We start from the raw sequence: 20819 nt of genomic DNA on the forward strand, positions 1-20819 counted from the left end.
TGAAGCTAAACAATTGTATTGCCCACATTACAACCCAGGAAGGTTGTTCTTAGGGGCCTGGGAGCCATCTCTTTGACCTGTAAACCTCAAGGAGGATAGTGTCCCTCTGTGTCTCCGGGAGGGGGTAAGCATGGTCTCTAGGCATCTTGCTATGAGCTGTAAACTACCTGCTTGACAGAGAAAGGTAAGAACTTTTTTTTTCTCCTTCACACAGCGGCAACTAGGATGGACCAGCACCCCGACTACCAGGTGAATTTAGGATGAAGTATGAAAAAATGCGTAGCAGATGGTGCTGACAAGTCCTGTAGGTGTGAAACAGGTTTACCACTTAGGATGAGCACTATCGGCTGAGCTACAATGAAAGGCAAGTCTCGGGTTTCTCCTTGCCAACTTGTTAGTGGTTTGCCTGGGATGTGCGACACAGTCTGGTTTAAAGGTTATTTAACAGTAGGATGGGGGGCCTGGGTGGCTTAGCCAGGTAAGCAGCTGCCTCTTGGTTTGGACTCAGGTCCGGGTGTCAGGGTTGTGGAATGAAGCCCTCCGTGGGGCTGCAGGCTGAGCCTGGAGTCAGCTGGGGATTCTCTCCTCTTCTCCCTCTGCCCCTCCCCCTGCTCTCAGGAGAAGGAAGATTGATTTACTCATGGGAGACACAGAGAGAGGCAGAGAGGCAGGCAGAGGGAGAAGCAGGCCCCCTGCAGGGAGCCCGATGCGGGACTCCATCCTGGACCTGGGCATCACCGCCTGAGCCCAAGGCAGACGCTCAACTGCTGAGCCACCCAGGCGACCGGGAGAGTCCACTTTTAATCTCCACCACCCCGCGGCGTTGAAGAAGCAATCGGCCAGGAACACCGTTATATAATCTCTCCCCCCAAATACTGCCACATCCTTGTCCTTAGGACCTCCTCGTCAAAACATGGCATTTTAACCTAACATACATTTAATTCGTCGGACGGGCAAATTCCCAGGTATCCGGGTTCGGGTCTGTGTGTGTGTGAAATGCGGTTGTTCCACAGTCTGTACTTTGCATTCGTTGTGCAACTTGGACAAGCTACCTTTTCTATTTCCTTCTCCTCTCTTGGAGAAACCATGCGCCTGTCTTATGTCATTGCTTATGTCATTGCTGAACATCCCGGTGTTTTCGTGAACCGTGTCATAGTTCAGTGACGTGCACACGTGCACCCTTCCCCGTCCTCTCCTGCTTGTGGAAGTCTCGGTGCCAAGCCGACAGACGTCAGGGCAAGGAAAGGACCAGGGATCCAGGACGCAGACACAGCCGCTCCTGGAAGCGACACGTCTCCTCGATTCCTCACGGGAGCGAAGACAACTGGGCCATTGGGCAGTAGGTCCGGATGGTCAATCCTCTGAGCACGGTGCCTCTTCCCCACCCGAGGAGGTGGAGACTTTCGAGACGTCCCCTAGCGTGTGGGCGCTTGGACTCCCGGGAAACAGAGTCCGGGGATTTGTGCCGCTCCCCCAGGGGGCTCCCGCAGGACCCGGGCCGCACGCCGGCGGCGCCGTGGTGCGCATGTGCAGCTCGGCCTGTGTGCGTGTTGGCGCAGGCGCAGTGCGGCCGCGCTGCTCTCGCTTCCTGTGCGTGCGCAGGTCCCCGCTCGCCGCGGTTCCCAGGCTTCGGCCTCCGGCGGCCGAGGATTCCCCGGGACCTGCGGGGCTGTCCGCCGTCCGGCCGGGCCGGCACCCAGCGGGCGCGGGTCCGCGCGGGCCGGGCGGAGGCGCGAGCGGGATCCCCCCAGCGCGAGCCCCGGAGCCCGCGGGCCTGGGCCGGAGGAGCCGGGCGGTCGAGTGGCGGCGGCGGCGGCGGCGGCGGCGGCGGCGGCTGCGGCGGGGCCCGGGTCCGGCCGGTTTGCGGCCGCAGGACGGCGAGGCGTCGGGCGGCCGTTTGGGGCCCCGGAGGGTGGTCGGCCCGAAGTGAGTTTGCGCGCTAGTTCCAGAGCCGGCGCCCCGGGAACGGCGGCCCCGGGAGGCGCAGGAGGAGCAGCCCCCGCCCCGGATCCCTCGCGAGCCTCGGGGCAGCTCGGCGGGTCCCGACGGGGTAGGTCGTGCGCTTGCGGGCCTCCTGGCGGTTGTGGATCTTCCGGGCGGCCAGAGTGCGCGCGCGCGGGCGGGGAGGGATGGGCGCTCCCCCGGGACGCGGGACTCGTGGGGTCCCGGCTTCCCGGGGGCGCAAGGGGCTCCCGCCTCCCCTTGCCCCGTCCCCCCCTGGCTGCGCCGTCGCCCCGTCCAGCCTCCAGACGGGTCTCTAGGCGCCCAGGAGTGTGTGCGGAGCCGGCTGCGTTGTGCCCTGGGGCATCTGCCGGTGGAGCGCAGGGCCGGTGTGCCAGGAGGGCCGGGCTGCGGCTGCCTGGTTGACAGAGGGGGAGCCTGGGCCTGAGAAGGGAGGCGGCTTGTCCAGGGCGACGGGGTCCGTGGGTGGGCTTGCTCTCGGCCTGGGCTCCTGGGCGCGCGTGCTGGCCGCCCTGTTAGTTTTCGTGATCAAAAGGTTCTTCGTGTAGCTAGCGGACGAGCCAGTGAAGGGAGAGCATTTGAAAACAAGTGTGCCTTGGTGCACATTTACCCTATTTTAGAGACCTGGTGTTTCCTGTTCCTGTGCATACGTGATTTTCAGTAATTTGAAGAGATCAGGAACTACGTAGAGAGCACCGTGAAGAGGAGGGTTTTTTTTCGACGTGAGTTTAATGAAGGCAAACGGTTTGAAAAACCATTGAAGATAACCCATCGAGGGCAGCCCGGGTGGCTCAGTGGTTTCACGGTCCTTCGGCCGAGGGTGTGATCCTGGAGATCCAGGGTGGAGTCCCACGTGGGCTCCCTGCATGGAGCCTGCTTCTCCCTCTGCCCGTGTCTCTGCCTCTCTCTCTCTGTCTCTCTGGGTCTCTTGTGAATAAACAAATACATAAAATCTTAAAAAGGAAAAGAAAGAGTAACCCATCTGGTCACCTCGTGATACGTGGGAGGGACCCCAATTCTGTTGTACCTTTCTCTTTTCTCACATTTTTAGCCTCTTCCGAGTGTTCACACAGGGAATGAGATTTCTTTGGTGGTATTATGCAGGATGACCAGCGACTTCTATCCTTTCCTCTTCTTCCCCAGGTCCACCGTTAACAGTCTTTGGTTTCCAAGAGCAGCAGAAATTAACGAATCCCAGGTGAGTTTTCCTGTCTCCGTGCTTGGTTTTGTAATGCATTTCAGGAGATTTGTGTGGGTCCAGATTTTAAAATGGGAATTTGGAAATAAAAGACGTTATCACGTCAAATGCACTTCTCACCCTGTCAGATCAGCACCTGTTGTGCCCCAGATTGCGAATGCCAGAAAACCGCCAAGGAGCCGATGCCGATGCAAGTACATGAGGTTTATTAACAAGCTCGAGCTTGGGTCCAAGTACAACCCGACACAGCGGAGCAGGGACTTGGAACCTGAGGTGGGTTACAGCTGGGTTTTTATGGCTGGTCTAGGGGTAAGGTGGGGTCTTTCAGTAAAGCGTGGCCGTGTGAGAATCTCCAGTAAAGAGGTCTCACAAGCTCTTGCTTCCTTTTCAGATCAGGGCGTGCTTTGTGGGTTTTTGTGTAGCCGGGGAAGGTAGAGTTCAGTACCTGGTCACAGTGGCGTGAGACGGCTACCGAAGCTACAATGCCTGTACTTGTGCCAATGGTAAGCTTGAATGGCCCGAATATTCTCAGCCTCCACACACACCCAGAGTCTTTTGTCGAGTTCATGTGTGCGGAGCTACCCCTATGGGGTGGGGCTACATTCGTGACTCGGTGCCTGATAGTCCCAGGAAAGGAGCGTACCGTGCGTTACATGATTTGAATTGAGCGTAAGAGGAAACCATTTTTGTAACTTGTGGGTTTTCAAGATTCTTAGGACTTGAGAAACTGTCTTTGTGAAACTGATGTAGTTGTGGGTAGCTTTCCTAACGATGATCATTGAATCATTGCAACCTCTGACACGTTTGTTGCTTATCTAAACCGAGGACCTGGTATGTATAATTTTTCCAGGCACCAAAATACCGTGATCCAAGGTAGACATATTTTCATTGTTACTGTTTTGTCCAGGGTAAAAGCTGAGCGTGAGTGTAATGGCCTGCGCATCCTTCAGGTGGCTTCTGTTATTACTACTTGCTTGGGTTGGGCAGTACATAATACAGCGAGGTATTCTCCTAGTAAATGTGCATTCACTGCCGTTCCCATTTCAATTCTTAGCATCTTGATTTTGTCCTCACACCCTCTCTGGAACGTATTGCTAAAGATTAGCAGTGAGCTGGGCCCCTGGGTGACTCAGGCAGCTAAGTGTCTGCCTTTGGCTCAGGTCCTGATGCTGGGGTCCTGGGATCGAACCCCGAGTTGGGCTCCCTGCTCTGTGGGTCTGCTTCTCCCTCTGTCCCTCCCCCCACTTGTGTGTGCTCTCACTCTCTTGCTCTCTCTCTCACTGTGTTGCTTCACTATCAAATAATAAATAAAATCCTTTAAAAAAAGATTAGCGGTGATCTCGGTACAGTCAGATGCATCAGACATCATCCAGCTCTTACCTCCCGTGATCATTCGTCTGACGTATTACTTCCACGTGTCTTTTCTTCGTGGAGTCTCCCTTTACTTGGCTTTTAAAAAAGTTCACCTGCAGATATTTTTGCTCTTTAACTGATCAGGGGTGTTTGAAAAAGTAGTGAGGGTAACCCGCAATACCTTTTTTTTCTCAGTGTGTGGTATCTGGTGTTCAACGTTTCGCCATCTTCTGGATGTGTTTGAGGTGGTTCTTTTCAATCAGGATACACAGAGACCACTCTCTCCAGGTGGCTAAGTCTTTTAAATCATTTACTGATGGTTTCCTTGTATGTCTCTTACGTTACTGCTTTGTAGTCTATGTTTTGAAGAAATTGGGCTTATCCTGTGTTTCCCGTAGTCTGGATTGTGTGGACCACATTGCTGTCATTCTAACTTGAAGACTTTTATCATTACCCATATGCCTTATCTAATTGGTAGTTAGCTCCGGACATTGACCCAGTTCTGTTCAGTTCTTTTGCAAGCCTTTGCTGCCCATGACTCTTGTCCGCTTTCCCCTGGAGGCCGTATCATCTTCCTTTGTTTTTGTGACGTTAGCATCCATTGGTTGATGTTCATTGCCAAGATCCCCCAGTTCTTTAGGGGAGACAAGATGGTGCTATGTTACTTTACCGTTTCTTTGTCTCCCAGCTAGAATACTTTCCTAAAGAACAACATCCTTTAAATAGTTCTGTGTTTCTTACAGACAAGATTATTTTCACAATATCCAGTAGGCTCCTAAGCAACTGGGTTTTTTTTTTTTTTTTGATTCATTTTGTTACCATTGTGAGCTCATGGGTTTACACATATTTTAAGTATTTCAGTACATTGAAGTCGTTTCTCTCTTTGATGTCTAAGTGGTTCTGTGTTTGACCAGAGGAATCCCTACAGATGGGTTTCTGAGTCCTTTTGCAAAATCCTCTATGTATTTGATAGCATTCATTTTTATTCAACATTTTATTTTGAAAAACCTTCAAACGTACACAACAGTCGCAAGGATCTTAGAGAACTCCCATGTTCCCTTTGCCAGATACTCCAGTTTTTACCTCTCCCCACATTTCTTTATTAGCTCTCTCTGTGTGTTTGTGTGTGTGTGTGTGTGTATGTATATTTCTTACCTGAATCATTTGAGAGTGGATGTCATCTGTCATGTCCGTTTTCAGATTGTACCTGCTAAGATCAAGGATATTGATGGATGGATTGAATTCCGGAAGTGGAGAATCATTATAACAGTCTCATGTAGCCAGTCTGGCTTTCTTTGAGACGTGTTGGCATCTGATTTCACCCTTTTACTTTCAACCTGTTCCATCTTTAACTTCAAGTGCAGATAGTTGGATCTCGCTGTTTTTAAATTTTTTTTTTAATTTTATTTATCTATGATAGGCACACAGTGAGAGAGAGCGAGAGAGGCAGAGACACAGGCAGAGGGAGAAGCAGGCTCCATGCACCGGGATCCCGACGTGGGATTCGATCCCGGGTCTCCAGGATCGCGCCCTGGGCCAAAGGCAGGCCCAAACCGCTGCGCCAGCCAGGGATCCCTCTCGCTGTTTTTTAAATCGTAGTCTGACAGTCTCTGCTTATTAATTGGTTGCTTAGACCACCTTACGTGTAATCTGACTATTGATATAACCAGTAAGGTTTGTAGATCTGTTTTGTTTCTCTTTGTACCATTGGCTTTGTTTCTTTTTTCTTCTTTTGTGAACTTCTTTCCTTTCAATGGATTGTGTATTTTTTGTGATTCTGTTTTACATCTTTTGCGGGGTCTTTAGCTCTAACACTGTTATGTTTTTATTGTTTTGGGGTTTCTGTTATGCACCTTTAATATTTTACAGTTCATCTTCAGGTAATGTACTGTTTCACTTCAACTGTAGGGAGCCTGTGGTTATTTCCATTTCTCCCCTCTTGGTCCTTATTTGTTGTTGCATATTACTTTTTTTTTCTTTTTTTAAGACTTACTATTGATTTTTTCATGAAAGACATACACACACACACACAGAGAGAGAGAGAGAGAGAGAGAGAGAGAGAGAGAGATATGGAGAAAGGCAGAGACACAGGCAGAGGGTGAAGCAGGCCCCATGCAGGGAGCCCGACTCGGGAGTGGATCCTGGGTCTCCAGGATAAGGCCCTGGACTGACGGCGGGTCTACACGCTGAGCCACCCAGGCTTCCCGGATATTACTTTCACAGGTAGAATCAATCCCCTGGACGTTGTGAGTTTTGGGTAAAGCATTATTTTTTAAGGAATACTCAAATAACATCGTTGCCATTTCTGGTGCGCTTGGTTTCTTTATGTTTTATGTCTGCCCAGATTTAGATCTCCTGTCATTTTCCCTTCTGCGTGAAGGACATCCTTGAACACTTTAAGGCTTTCTTTTTTTTCTTTTCCAATATTTTATTTAAATTCTAGGTAGTGAACATGCAGTGCAGTATCGGTTTCAGGAGTAGAATTCAGTGATTCATCACATATATAAGACACCTGGTGCTCATCACAACAAGTGCCCTCCTTGATACTCATCCCCTATCTAGCCCCTCCCGCAATCAGCTGCCTCCATTCAACCCTCAGTGTATTCTCTATCCTTAAGAGTCTTATGGTTTGTTTCCCTATCTCCCTTTTTCCCTCTTCCCGTATGTTCATCTGCTTTCTTCAGTTCGTAATATGAATGAGATCATACGGTATTTGTTTTTCTCTTACTTTGCTTAGGTTGAGTATAGTGTACCTCTATCCATGTCATTGCAAATGGCAAGAGTCCATTCATTTTGATGGCTAAGTAGCATTCCGTTGTGTATATACACCGCATCTTCTTTATCCATTCACTACTCAATGGACATTTGGACTCTCTTCATAGTTTGGCTGTTGTTGATAATGCTGATATATGTCAGGTTTTCTTTAATGATCGGCAGGGACAATTAAAGACCGCAGAACCAGGTGGTAGGTTTGAGAGTGCTTTAATGGGAGCGCTCCCTGGTGTGGTTCCCTGAAGCCACGCCCAGGCAAACTGCAGGGGTGTTTATAAAGAGTTTTTGGCGGAAGCTGGGGCCAGGGCGGCATTCGGGTTGGGGCAAGGGTTACAGGGTGGTGGGTGGCGGGGGTGGGGTGGGGGTGGGGGATCTTGGTTTTGTAAGCTAAGATAGTGTAGGGCAGCAAGGCAGCTTTGGCAGGCAGATGGGGGTGGGGCGGCAAGGCGCCTTTATTGGGAGGTTGCTGGCCTCGGGTGGGCTGTTGTGACGTCCCCAGTCTCGCCAGCCCAACACTATAAACATCAGAATGTTTGAATCTGTTTATTTTTGTATCCTTTGGGTAAATAGTTAGCCAGTAGTGCAATTGGTGGATCCTAGGGTAGCTCTATTTTTAACTTTTTGAGGAACCCCATACTGTTTTCCAGCATGGCTGCACCAGTTTGCATTGCCAGCAACAGTACAAGAGGGATGTTGTTTCTTGTATGTTTAATTCGATTATGGGGTTTCTGACAGGTGTTAGGTGATATCTCATCGTGGTTTTGATATCTTTCTCCGGTGATGGGTGATGTTGAGCATCTTTTCATGTGTCTGTCTTCTTAGGATGTCTTCTTTGGAAAACTGTCTCTTCGTGTCTTCTGCCCATTTCTTAAGTGGACTATTTGCTTTTTGGATGTTGAGTTTGATAAGTCCTTTATAGATTTTGGAACCCTTTTTTTGGTGGTTGTTAGGATTATTTATTTATCTGAGAGAAAGAGAGAGCACAAGGGGAGGGAAGGGGCAGAGGGAGAGAGAGACTTCCCAAGGTGACTGAGCTCTGAGTACACAGCTGGACTTGGGGCTTGATCCCAGGCCTCTGAGATCATGACCTGAGCTGAAATCAACAAATGAGCCACCCAGGGGCCCTGGAACATTTCTTGTAGTTGCTAATGAATTCTTTCAGCTCTCATGTCCAAAAATGCTTTTTGTGTGTGTGTGTGTGTGTGTGTGTGTGTGTGTGTGTTTGTGCCTTGGTTTTGTTTCAAGGCAGCTTTGCTGGTTTTTCTCCTGTCCTTCAGACATGTTCCTCTACTGTCTCTTCCCGCATCTGTTTTCTTGCCTGTTTGCTATTTCTTTATTGTTTGGAACCATCATCTTGTTTCTTGCATCATTTCGTTGAGGTCATTTGAGCTGTTTCCTAACCTGCCTTCACCTGCCATCCTACAGAGGCCTAGAGCTTCCTAAATATCCATTTTAAATCCTAGATGTCTCATAAGTTTATGTCTGTTTCCAAGCTGTCAGACTGTTTTTCCTCTTGGTCTCCATGTCTGCACAACCTAGTCTCTCCCGCTACCCTGAGTCCATCAACTGTGTGTCCCACTTCTTAATGTTGTCCCTCTTCTAGAGCTGCTCTAATTAGATTTTAATGTCCCTTGCCCTTTTGACCTTGGTGGTTTCACTTTCTGAAAGCGCTCCATGCTTATCAGCTCATGTCATTTACTAGAGTTGCAACCCCACCGCAGCACACGCGCGCACAACGCACCCACAAACACAGTTTTTCCTTTGGCTTCTCTTTCCTCAGTTGCTCACTGTCATTAGGTGCTCCTATATAGAGAGCTATATTGATATCCTAAATTTCTCGCATCACCTGGGCTATTCCAAATCCCTGTGAGCACCCCATTACTTCAATCCTTATCTGTTTAACTTCTCCGGTATCTCCTGTGATTGATCTGTCCTCAAATCTGTATCTTCCCTGACCACCTGAGTTCTGACAGACTCCTGACCATAGCCAATGTGTTGTGGAAAGAATTTGTCTGGGTCTTCTGCCTGGATCCTGGAAGAGAGCTTCTAAATCTTTGGGATTGCCTAAGTGATGGGAGTGTTTGTTATCCTGCTAGGCCTCTTGGACCAAACCTGAGCTGATGCTAAGGATAGGGGCCAGCTATGTCAGGAACACCAACAGGGTTGGGGCTTTTGAACCACTTGATACCAGCCCAATCTCTAGCGGAAGGAAGGGAGCCTGAGATTGAGTTCAGTGTATGGCCAATGATTGAATTAATCACACTCCCATAATGAAACTTCAGCAAAAATTCCGGTCACCACACTTGGGTGAGCTTCCTGACTGGTGATACACATGTATGTGCCAGGAGCATGATGCATCCTGAGGACACTGAAGTGTTCTCTGCTGCTGCCGTTGCCCAAGATGGTTTTCTCCAAAATTCAGGATTCATGTCATTAGCTCTTTCTTCTCCATGCTTATCTTATTTGACAGCTTTAGCTCCTCTTACCTTATTGTGCTTCTCAGAAAGTTCTCCAAAGCCGTCTTTTCTATGCAGCTGTTACCATTTCATCACACGCTCTTATTTTCTTCTACCACAAAAAAAACTGGAATTGGGGGTTGTGAAAGGGACGCCTTCTGTGATTGAATATTGAACACACAATGCTTGTGTTCCCTGCACTCCTGGATCTGCTTGCCTTGGAGCATCTCCTGGAATGCGTAATCTTGCTGAGTCATTTTGCCTTCCTTGTAAATTTCAGATTACTGTCTAGGTCCCCATAGCGCTATCTTCCTTTCTCTCCCCATTTTCTCCCTCAATATCTTCTCGTTTCCTACTTAAAGACATTAGCTGAGGGGGTGCCTGGGTGGCTCATTTGGCTAAGCACCTGCCTTCAGCGGAGGTCATGATCCTGGGGCCCTGAGATGGAGCCCCAGGTCAGGCTCCCTGCTCAGTGGGGAGTCTGTTTTTCCTTCCCCCTCCGCTCCTCCCCCTGCTTGTGTTTGCCGTCTCTCTCACCGAAATAAATAAATCTTTAAAGAAAAGAAGACACCAGCTGAAGATCTCCTTGTCTTCAGTTTTTTCTACATGAACAATAACTGAGAGTTAGTTTTGAAAGTTAAGAAATGTGGCTGACATCTACGGAAGACTCACAGCAAATATCATCTCAATGGGGAAAACCTGAGAGCTCTTCCCCTAAGGTCAGGAACACAGAAGGTATGTCCACCCTCATCACTGCTGTTCAACACAGTACGAGAAGTCTGGGCCTCCGCAGAGAAGAAAAAGCAATAAAAAGCATCAGAATCCGCAAAGAAGAAGTCAAACGCACTTTTTGCAGATGCCATGGTACTCTACATGGAAAGCCCCAAAGATTCTACCCCAAAATTGCTAGAACTTGTATAGGAATTCAGCAAAGTGGCAGGAAATAAAAATCCATGCACAAAAACCAGCTGCATTTCTATACACTAACAATGAGACAGAAGAAAGAGAAATTAAGGAGTCTCTCCCGTTTCCAATTGCACCCCAAACCATTAGATACCTAGGAATAAACCTAACCAAAGAGGTAAAGGATCTGTACTCAGAAAACTGTAGAACACTCATGAGAGAAATTGAGGAAGATACAAAGAAATGGAAAAACGTTCTATGCTCATGGATTGTAAGAACATATGTTGTTAAGACATCTGTGCTACCTAGGGCGGTCTATACATTCAGTGCAATCCCTGTCAAAATATCATCAACTTATTTCACAGAGTTGGAACAAATCATCCTAAAATTTGTATGGAACCAGAAAAGACCCTGAGTAGCCGCCAAAGGATTGTCAAACAGACAAACAAAACGAAAGACTGGCGGCATCACGATTTCAGACTTCAAGCTCTATTACAAAGCAATATTCAAATGACGGCATAGTACTGGCACAAAAACAGACACGTAGATCAATGGAACAGAATAGAGAATGTAGAAATGGACCTTCAACTAATCTTCGACAAAGCAGGAAAAATATCCTGTGGAAAAAAGACAGTCTCTTTAACAAACGGTGTTGTGAAAATCGGACAGCCACATGCAGAAGAATGAAAGTGGACCATTTCCTCACACCATACACAAAAATAGACTCAAAATGGATGAAAGACCTAACTGAGACAGGTGTCGATCAAAATGCTAGAGGAGAACACAGGCAGCAAACTCTGTGACGTCTGCTGCAGCAACGTCTTACGACACACGTCTCCAAAGGCAAGGGAAACGACGGCAAAAATGAACTATTGGGACTCCATGAATATTGAAAGCTTTGGCCAGCAAAGGAAGCTGTCGAGGAAACCAAAAGATACCCAACACGATGGGAGAAGATATTTGCAAATGACGTATGAGATAAAGGGCTAGTATCCAAGATCTATAAAGAACTTATCAACCTCAATACCCAAAGAACAAATAATCCAACAAGTAATGGGGAGAAGAAACAAAAGGTGCTCAGCAATAGAGCACCTGCCTTTGGTTCAGGTCATGATTCCAGAGTCCTGGGATTAAGTCCCACATCAGGCTCCCTGCGAGGAGCCTGCTTCTCCCTCTGCCTATGTCTCTCCCTCTCTCTCTGTGTCCCTCATGAATAAATAAATAAATAAAATATTTTTAAAAATCAAATGGGCAGAAGACATGAAGAGACATTCCGCCAGAGAGGACATACAAATGGCCGACAGACACATGAGACTACGCTCCACATGCTTCGGCATCAGGGAAACAGAAATCAAAACCACAGTGAGATACCACCTCACACAAGTCAGAGTGGCTAAAATTGATGAGTCAGGAAATGATAGACGTTGGCAAGGATGTGGAGAAAGGGGGACCCTTGTACACTGTTGGTGGTAATGTAAGCTGGTGTGGCTACTCTGGAGGTTCCTCAAAAAGTTCCAAATAGACCTACCGTATGACCCGGCATTTGCACTACTGGGTATTTACTCCAAAGACACAAGTGTAGTGATCCAGAGGGGCATCTGCACCCCAATGTTCATAGCAGCAATGTCCACAGGAGCCAAACTATGGAAAGAGCCCAGATGTCTATCAACAGATGAATGGATAAAGAGGACGTAGTGTGTGTGTGTGTGTGTGTGTGTGTGTGTGTGTGTGTATGTATAATGGATTATTACTCATCCATCAAAACGTGAAGTCTTGCCATTTCCAGCAACATGAATGGAACTAGAGGCTATTCCGCTAAGCGAAATAAGTCATCGAAAGACAATTATCTTATGATTTCACTTATACATGGAATTTAGGAAACAAAGAAGAGGAGCATAGGGGAAGAGAGGAAAAAATACAACAAGACGATATCAGAGAGAGACACAAACCATAAGTGACTCTTAATCATAGGCAACAAATGGAGGGTCGCTGGAGGAGAGGGGAGTGGGGGAATAGGATGACTGTGTGACGGACATTCAGGAGGGACATTAAGGAGGGACTGGGTGTTACATGAGGCTGATAAATCACTGACCTCTACCTTTGTAACCAATAATCCATCATATGTTAATATATTGAAGTGTTTGTTTTGTAAAAGAAGAAGAATATGGAGGCCATGTCCTCTTGAAGGGAAATCAGCACTATCCACCTTAATCTAAGATAAATTCTTGGCACACAGTTGTAAATATTAAAGGAAAAGAAAAGACAAAGAAAAACGTGGCTAAATAATCACATCCCCATTAAGCGACAGTATCATTGAACAGTGAACAGATGAGACTGATGGTGATGACCACAAACATCATGAAGGTAAGAAGACATCTCTTTATTATGTTTCCCCAGGAGACACCTTGCAGTGTCCTCTTTAATAACCTAAAGTAACATACCAACATGTCATCAAGGCAAGTTAAAAAATGACACCTGGTTCTCACAGTTTAATAACGAAGACTATCAAATAAATATTTACAGTTACAAGAACATGAGGGAACTAACCCGTCTGGTTATAAGTATAACTGATGTATTATATAAGTATAATAAAAACAAAACCTATCCTGAATATGTAAACAAAGTTATAGTTATGCAGCAGCTGAAATCTCATCACAAAACTACGTTGGAATAGCATGTCTTGGAAACTATGACTATTTCAGAACTATTTAAAATAAATACATAAATAAAAACTAGAGAAACAAATATAATCTAAGGGCAACATTTTCAAAATGAACAAATGAAATTCATGACATATGTTTGGCTGTCACAATCCTTCGGGTTCTAATTTTATATTTTTGAGGTAATTTCCTCCTCCCCTGTGTCCCAGTGCATGAAAAATGGGACCTCCGACCTCTACCTCAGCAGAGATTCAAATTAAGTAATGTGCAATATTTGATGGTATCCCAGGAGGGGATGGACGTGAAAAAAACCCTGGTTTCTTATTGTCTCTCCGTGGACTCCTCTCCATGGACTCCCAGCTCCTAGGAGTACAACATGATGACTCCACTGAGCTCGTTCTGGAAGGTCCTGGGTTCTTCTAGATTATCTGTGAAAGAGACTCCTGTGTTCCTGACTTCCGACTGAAAAACCTGCGTCTCCCCGGGGCTCAGGGATCTGCAATTGAGAAAGAGGGGAAGGACATCAGATTGCAAGGAGGCACCTCTCCAGATACAGAGATTATTCACCTTCTCAGTCCATTGTAATCAGAGTTGAGACGAATTTATAAATCCACTTTATCCCTCATCATTCGTTCTAAACCCCAGTTCATTTCCAAGCTTGACTTTTGGACTTTGGTGATCCTGGCTCCAAAAACTTCTTCATGTACCTAAGAACAGGCCCAGTCATCTACTTTATAGCCAGGGCTCGCTCTAGGTGATTCTGTTCAGGGACCAAAACAAACAACCTTGAGAGAATGTTGCTTTAGACTGGACACTCGCCTTGGTCCTTTTGTGCTACTTAGAGTCTGAACTAATCACCATACCGCAAACATCACTCACACATCAACATCATGAACCATGAGTCCAGATGCCTAATCCCCCATTCTAACCCTAGATCCGGATGTTTAACCATAACACCTAGTCCTAAAGTTGGTCAGTGCTATGTGGTCTGAATGTTTGTATCCCACACGCACACCCCAAATTCATACATTGAGATCCTAACCCACAAGGTGATGGTGCTAGATGGGGCCACTGGGATGATTAGGGCATGGGTGGGGCCCTCTTGAATGGGATTGGTGCTCTGATAAAAGAGACCCCAGTGACCTAGCTCTCCCCTTCCACCATGTGAGGACACAGCCAGAAGGTGGCAGTCTGCAACCCAGTAAAGGTTCTGACCAACCCAGTAAAGGTTCTGACACTCCGATCTCAGACTTGTCCCCTCCAAGTCTGTGAGAAATAAATGTCTGTTGTTCTTAAGCCATCCATCCACTCTGTAGTCCTCTGATGTAGGAGCCTAAATGGACTAACAGAGCTATAGTTCACATGAGTTGAACCCAATCTTCACTTAATCCTCTACCCAAATCTATAAGTTTATGTGTCGATCACAATAAGCCATGCTGAAACTGTTATTTCTTAAGCTTCACTTGTTCTGACAAACGTCCTTGACCAAAAACCTGAGGGGAAAGGTATAATTGAACAAAATGGGACACTGGTCCGGAAGCAGGCAGGGGACATGAAAGATGCACAGGCAATATGGCCATAAGCAATGTGCTTGAAAGGAAATTTGGATGAAAGCATAACTAGACATAATTTCTCTTGTATCACTAGATAGGTAGACTCTTCCATCAAATATCCTACTGTTAGACGTATACGTTGTTGTAAACAAGTCCCTGTGGTTGATACCTGTGAGGGATGAAAGGCCAAAAATGAATTAGAAAGTCTGGGGATCCCCGGGTGGCTCAGCGGTTTGGCGCCTGCCTTCGGCCCAGGGCATGACCCTGGAGTCCCAGGGTCGAGTCCCACATCAGGCTCCGTGCGTGGAGCCTGCTTCTCCCTGTGCCTGTGTCTCTGCCTCCTCTCTCTCTCTCTCTCTCTCTCTCTCTCTGTCTCTCTCTCTGTCTCTCTCTCTCTCTGTGTGTGTGTGTGTCTGTGTCCTCATGAATAGATAAATTGTTTTTCTAAGATTTTTACTTATTTATTCATGAGAGGCACAGAGAGAGAGAGGCAGAGACCCAGGCAGAGGGAGAAGCAGGCTCCACGCAGGGAGCCCGACGTGGGACTCGATCCCGGGTCTTCAGGAGCACACCCCGGGATGCAGGCGACACTAAAGCGCTGCGCCACCGCGGCTGGCCCGCTGTGCCACCGCGGCTGCCCTGGATAATAAAATCTTAAAAAAGAAAGAAAGAAAGTGAATACACAATTTATGGAATCAATTGAAAACTTCCTCACTTTCCACAGAAAATCAACATTTCATGAAAGCTATCCTTGGGGCCCCATTGCCGTGAATGGAATTCTTTCAGCCATGCCTCTGTGACAGACCGGTTTTCCCTAGTCTGGCCCCCACACATCTCCCTGAGGTCATGCCTGTGTGTGGTTGTGAGCATGTGGCTGGGACCTGAGTCAGCGTCTGGCTGCGTGGCTGCTCGACTTTACAGTGTGTGGGAAGGCTCATGTGTGGGGCAGGGGAGAGGAGCGTGGTCTAGCAATTGGATTCCTCAGATTTCCTCAATACACAATAAGTCATGGTGCCTGGACCCGTGACATACCTCCCCTCAGGCCGATGACCTCGGGCCTCCGTGGTCCCTCTAGGGTATGAGGGTGCGATCTCGCCCCCACACCCACAGATCTGGATCGAAAGCCTGGATCTGGAAGACAAACAGATCCCTGAGAAGACAACCTCCAGGTGGATTCCCCCTCCCTCCCACTCTCCAGGCTCTAATTCTTTCTCATCCTGAATCCCATGTCCTAACATGTTCCCCCCCCCCCTCCCATTCACCCACCCCTAATCCCCACAGCCCACCCACCTCCTCGCACTCTTCCCTGGACACCCTGGTCTTCCAGCCCATGGACCGGATGAATTGCAATCGCAGTTTGTGGAACAAGGGACGCTGGGAACGGTTCTTCCCATAAAGGAATGAAAAGATGGCTTGTTTGGGGGCCTGGTTATCCTCTTCCATATCATTGGCCAGGTAGCTGGAGAAAGACATGAGGTTGCTGGTCAGGAGCAGGACAGGAAGGACCCCCCCCACCTGAGCTCAGCTTCCCAGAAAAGATGTAGTCGGCTTCCTACCCAGCGTCGTCGAGCGCCCCCCAGTCATCAGGAAGGCACGGCTGGGCAGAGACTTCTCCCGCTTTGAGGAGAAAGACAACTCACCCAGAAGCTTGAGGGCATATGCTGCTCTGTTTTCCCATCCCTGAGCCCACCCCCTTCCCTTCAGCCTGTCTGTGCACACACCTGTCGCCCTGTGGAGCAGGGGCATGTGTACAGCTCCTGCTCTATTTCTGTAGTCCTGGCTTTCCTCCCAAATGACTAATATAGGACTGGGTTCATGTAGGTGCAGTAATTCAACATGCACTTCTTGTTTCTCTCTTCCCATCGCCTCGTGGTCCCTGGCACGTCAGATGTACTTTATACGTGTTTGTTGAATGAATAAGTGAATGCTTTCTCTCACGGTCAGGGGCAATACTGATTACCTCGTAGACCCGACCTAACTTAAACATTTGCAAAATGTAAGGAATTGTGCTGAGTGTTTTTGAGAGCATGGTAATATTTTGACAAGACCTGCCTCAACAGGTGTCTAGTGTAACGGGATTGGGGAAGGGGGAAAGGGGCAGAAGGGGGTAGTGAATGAGAAATAACGTTAGTCCAAAATACCCATGAGACTAGAATTTTAACAGAAGTGCTACTAGGGTGCAGAAGTCAGGGAGGTTAGGGGGCCATCTGAAGATTTTGCGGTTGGAATCAATCTCGAGGAAAGGCCGTTTTCTTCAGGGAGACGTGCAAAATCACCTAGACGGGAAACACAGTATAGAAACGGAGGGAAGGGTACTTGGAAGGATGAAACACGAAGAGGGTGAACAAGTTGGATGGAGATGAGGGGGTTGGAGCTAAGCTGGAAACTCTGACCTTGACCACTAGCACCCCTAGCCCATGAGATTGTTATGGAGCGTAGAGCAGGAGACGATGCTTTGGAAAGACTTCAGGCATATAGCACCCACTGGCTTGGGACGGATTTGTAAGAAACACCAGCGGGAGCCTTTACGACAGATCTGTGCTATGTCTTGAGGCTGAATTGAGGCATTTGTGCTGGGAGTGCAGAGGAGGAAGACAGTTATGCTTGGTATTGCCACGGGAAGAAGACAGATCTCAAGGATCAGAACTGGCTGCTGCTTGAGCCTAGTTGCTTGGGGCGAGGCAGCCTCTGTTCTTTCCTTCCCTCCTCTTTGGAGAGTTTTTGTTTCCTTCTCTTCAGGGGGTCTCTTAGCTGATGTTAGGGGCATTTGTGTTTACAAAGAATAGCATAAAAAACCACTATAATCCTACTGTTTTTATACACAGAGTAAACAGCTCAAAAAAAAAAAAAAAAGTAAGTAAATAAAACCCGCAAGATTTAAAGAGTTAGAAACAGGTTGAGAAAAAGAGCCGAAAGATCAGAGTCCCACTTCTACCCTCCTTCCTCCCAGGTTATTGACTACTGCTGATGGATGAGGCGAAATACTCACAGTGCCACGAAGAAATGAATTCGCTGGTACTGCCAGGAGAAGAGACCAGCGCGGCTAAAATAGGCGATGACCATGGACAAGAGATACTGGCGGAAAGAGGAGAAAAGCCGTCATAGAAGGGTCCCATCCTGGGAGAGGAAGACCAGTGAGGTGAGGGGACAGGAGGCTGGAGCAGGTGGTGCCTCTTTGACATGTTGGGTGAACCTGCTTCTTTGGTGTCAGACAGTTGGTTACAAACTGGGGAAAGCAAGGGAAGAGTTTGTGGTGCTCCCAGGATGGCTAGTTGTGCTGGTTTGAGGGCTTGTGTTTAGGACAGCCAGCTTGAGGGGGGTCTTTGATAAGCTGGAGCCAAAGGAAGCCCCCCAGGAGCAGAGAGGCAAAGGGACTTAAGGTAGCAACAGCCAGAGGGGCACAGCTGGTGCTCAGGTCCCAGGGGATCTGCAAAAGCCACGAGGTCCCGACCAGAAGTCTTGGTAGGCATGAGGTTGGAGAGAGGGTTGAGGAGGCATTCCCCTGCCCCAGGACAGGTGTTGGAGCAAGAGTCTATCTTAGTGGAGAACAACAATACCTTGTCGGATACTCTCAGATCTTTGTCCCAGGCCAGAAATCTTTTGATGACAGGATCCTCTGTGAAAAGAGGGCAGATGTCATGTTGGCAACTGGAATGGGGTTACTGTGGGAACCCTCTCTTTGTTCCAGAGCAAAGAGAACAGTACCTCCCCTGGGGAAGTTTCAGGATGTAGCCAAGGGTGAGGCTGATGGGCAGAGGGGAGAAAAGACCATGGACTGGCCAAGAAAAGTTGGCGGCTCCCCCGTGTCGGGTGACCCAGAGGCAGGCAGGTGTCAGCAGTGCATCTGCAGGATGGGATCTGAAGTAAATAGTGATGCTGTCTCATCATGCATGGATGTGCCACTGCAGAGACCATAACATCATCCGCTGTCATTTTCTCATTCCACAGTGGCATCGGGGTACAAAGATGGCCTGTCCTCCCCTCCCCGCCCCCGGCCCCGCCCCCGCCCCGACACAGCGGAAGGCACTCAGACTCAAAAGGCCAGTAAGCGCTAAGATGTCTCAGGAGTGCGACCGCACCTAAGCTTTCTCATCCCTCTGTCATTTCTAAGTGTCCCCGATGAGGGGTCAGTATGGAGTCCTCCAAGGATGGAGAGAGAGAGCTCAGCGACCTGCAAAGAATTATTTTCCATTGGAAAAGCGTAGCCATTGGAAGTTTCTTGTGTTTTCAGGAAAAACGAATAAGGTTGGAGGGTGCTGTTCCTACCGAGCAGCCTGTTGAACGCCTCGTGGTGCTCAGGGAGCACTGAAGATACCCGCTGTCTCTTCAGCTTCATCTTGAGTCCCCTCAGTGTCTCCACCACCCAGATGTCGTTGGCCTCAGGGGCTGTCTCCTCGTCGGATTCGATGTCTCTCTTCCTTCCGCGGGACTGAGGCAAGGGGCAGGGGTCTACAAAGGGGGCTGAGTGAAGAAACCAGGCTACAGTACGAAGTTTCTTCTGTCTTTGGAATTCAGCCACGCTTTCCACACCCGCAAACCCAAACTCCCTCTTCATTCTCTGTAGCCTCATAGATGATTGGCCTCTCCAAAACCACCTTTCATCTTTGTCCTTCATTCATATGCATTTGCCCCCATTCATCTTTGCCACTGTTTCATACCTCCCACCACGCCCTCAAAACTCTTCCTCGTAGATCATTTCTCCCATGAGGATAATGGGATAATGTCCTCTCTTCCTTTCTCTCATCTTTGGATCTCATCACCTAACCCTCCTTCCTTGCTTCCTGGGTTTTCCTGCCAGTGGGATACCCTTGTCCCCGGCTCCCGTGCTCTCTTCTCCAATCCCTGGCTTTCTGAATCTCTCCTGTCACGTGCAGTCTAGTCAGACATACCTTCCTGGCTTCTGTACCCATTTGTACTCACTAGTCAAGCCTGTCAAGGCTTCTCCCTCCTGCTTCTCCCTCCTGCCTCCTCACCTGATGGTCCTGGGCTTTCTTCATCTACCACGGCCTCCAGGGGGTACCCTGATGTGCTAGGCTGGGGGCTCTGGCCCTCAGACTGGGCGGACGGTTGACAACTGGCCATGATTTCTCCCAAGCTCTTTGCGCCCTCCCAGGAGACTCAGACCCTCCTCTTCTCAAACTCCCCTTCTGGCTTCTGGGTGAACCCAAGCCCTGTTATCCCTTCTCTAAGCTGGGGCCAAGCTAGGAGTATGGACATGCTCTGCGAAGATGCTCTTGTCCACCTCCGTTGCCAAGAACCACGGAGTCCAGTCTTTCCAATCAGGAAGGTCAGAAGCCTCTGATGTCATGCACCATTCCAGCCTGGCAGCCATTTTGAAGGAAGACACGTGCAACTGCGAGACCGAGGTCCACTTCTGGAGTTCAGGATCAAGGCTATCTCAAGTCGCCGATCCGGCCTGCAGCCATCCTCCAAAACGGTCCTCAGGGTGTCTGGATCACTCTACTCCTCTCCAGCAGATGCGGGGCTCTCTGCATCCTTCTATTCCTGTTTCAGGGTGCAGTCTGGCAGGAGAGGGAGGAAACAGACGAGGGAAGGTAAGATCTTACAAGAGTGAAATAAGTATGTAGGGAACGTCCAGGTACATGGACTTGTTGGATTGAAAAGTTAGGTTACGTCGCTTAATTTGGCAGAGCTCTCTCACTTGTTTTACTGATGCTGTGTTGGGGATTCTGTGCTGGGGGAGCATTCATGCTCTACTCTCCGGTGTCCCTGAGCCCGGGAGGTATTTTGGGAGCCTGCTCCTAGAAAATTGTACGTGTGCTCCCACACACATCAGATGCTGTCCCCGATTTCAGAAGTCCATGGATCACCCAGAACCTGCCCCTTGATTGCAGTTAATCAGCTCTAGCTTGCATGTAAAATTTTGAGCATGTGTATTACCCTTGACCTAGGAATTTCACTACTCCTTGTGTATCGTATGAATAAAATGTTGTGACGTGCC

The 20819-nt window shown here is 48.4% G+C and overlaps 2 protein-coding genes across 2 annotated transcripts; one reads left to right on the top strand and one right to left on the bottom strand.

Annotated features, from left to right (window-relative positions):
* The first annotated feature begins 225 nt into the window (after positions 1 to 225).
* LOC129519877 (spidroin-2-like) lies at positions 226 to 3362 on the top strand. Its single transcript, XM_055340704.1, has 4 exons — positions 226 to 249; positions 1420 to 2050; positions 3106 to 3160; positions 3311 to 3362. Exons 1-4 carry the CDS (start codon positions 226 to 228, stop codon positions 3360 to 3362), a joined length of 762 nt encoding a protein of 253 aa, XP_055196679.1.
* Positions 3363 to 15410: 12048 nt separating this feature from the next.
* Positions 15411 to 20283, bottom strand: LOC129519878 (speedy protein E4-like). The gene is made up of 7 exons (XM_055340705.1): positions 20274 to 20283; positions 19831 to 19974; positions 19124 to 19318; positions 18415 to 18473; positions 17847 to 17932; positions 16148 to 16316; positions 15411 to 15988 (listed from the first exon to the last, which is right to left on the bottom strand). Exons 1-7 carry the CDS (start codon positions 20281 to 20283, stop codon positions 15929 to 15931), a joined length of 723 nt encoding a protein of 240 aa, XP_055196680.1. The 3' UTR covers positions 15411 to 15928.
* Between the last annotated feature and the right edge of the window lie 536 nt (positions 20284 to 20819).

Source organism: Nyctereutes procyonoides, unplaced genomic scaffold, assembly GCF_905146905.1.
Source record: "Nyctereutes procyonoides isolate TBG_1078 unplaced genomic scaffold, NYPRO_anot_genome, whole genome shotgun sequence".
Classification (NCBI taxonomy): Eukaryota; Metazoa; Chordata; class Mammalia; order Carnivora; family Canidae; genus Nyctereutes; species Nyctereutes procyonoides.

Excerpts from the sequence above, each read along its gene's own strand:
- LOC129519877 (XM_055340704.1), top strand. The coding sequence starts at position 226 with ATGGACCAGCACCCCGACTACCAG. Across the intron at positions 250-1,419 it reads ACCAGCACCCCGACTACCAG|CGTGTGGGCGCTTGGACTCC; the intron begins GTGAATTTAGGA and ends GACGTCCCCTAG. Across the intron at positions 2,051-3,105 it reads GCTCGGCGGGTCCCGACGGG|GTCCACCGTTAACAGTCTTT; the intron begins GTAGGTCGTGCG and ends CTTCTTCCCCAG.
- LOC129519878 (XM_055340705.1), bottom strand. Across the intron at positions 19,319-19,830 it reads AGAAAGCCCAGGACCATCAG|CCCCCTTTGTAGACCCCTGC; the intron begins GTGAGGAGGCAG and ends TTCTTCACTCAG. Across the intron at positions 17,933-18,414 it reads ATCTGAGAGTATCCGACAAG|TATCTCTTGTCCATGGTCAT; the intron begins GTATTGTTGTTC and ends TCTTTCCGCCAG.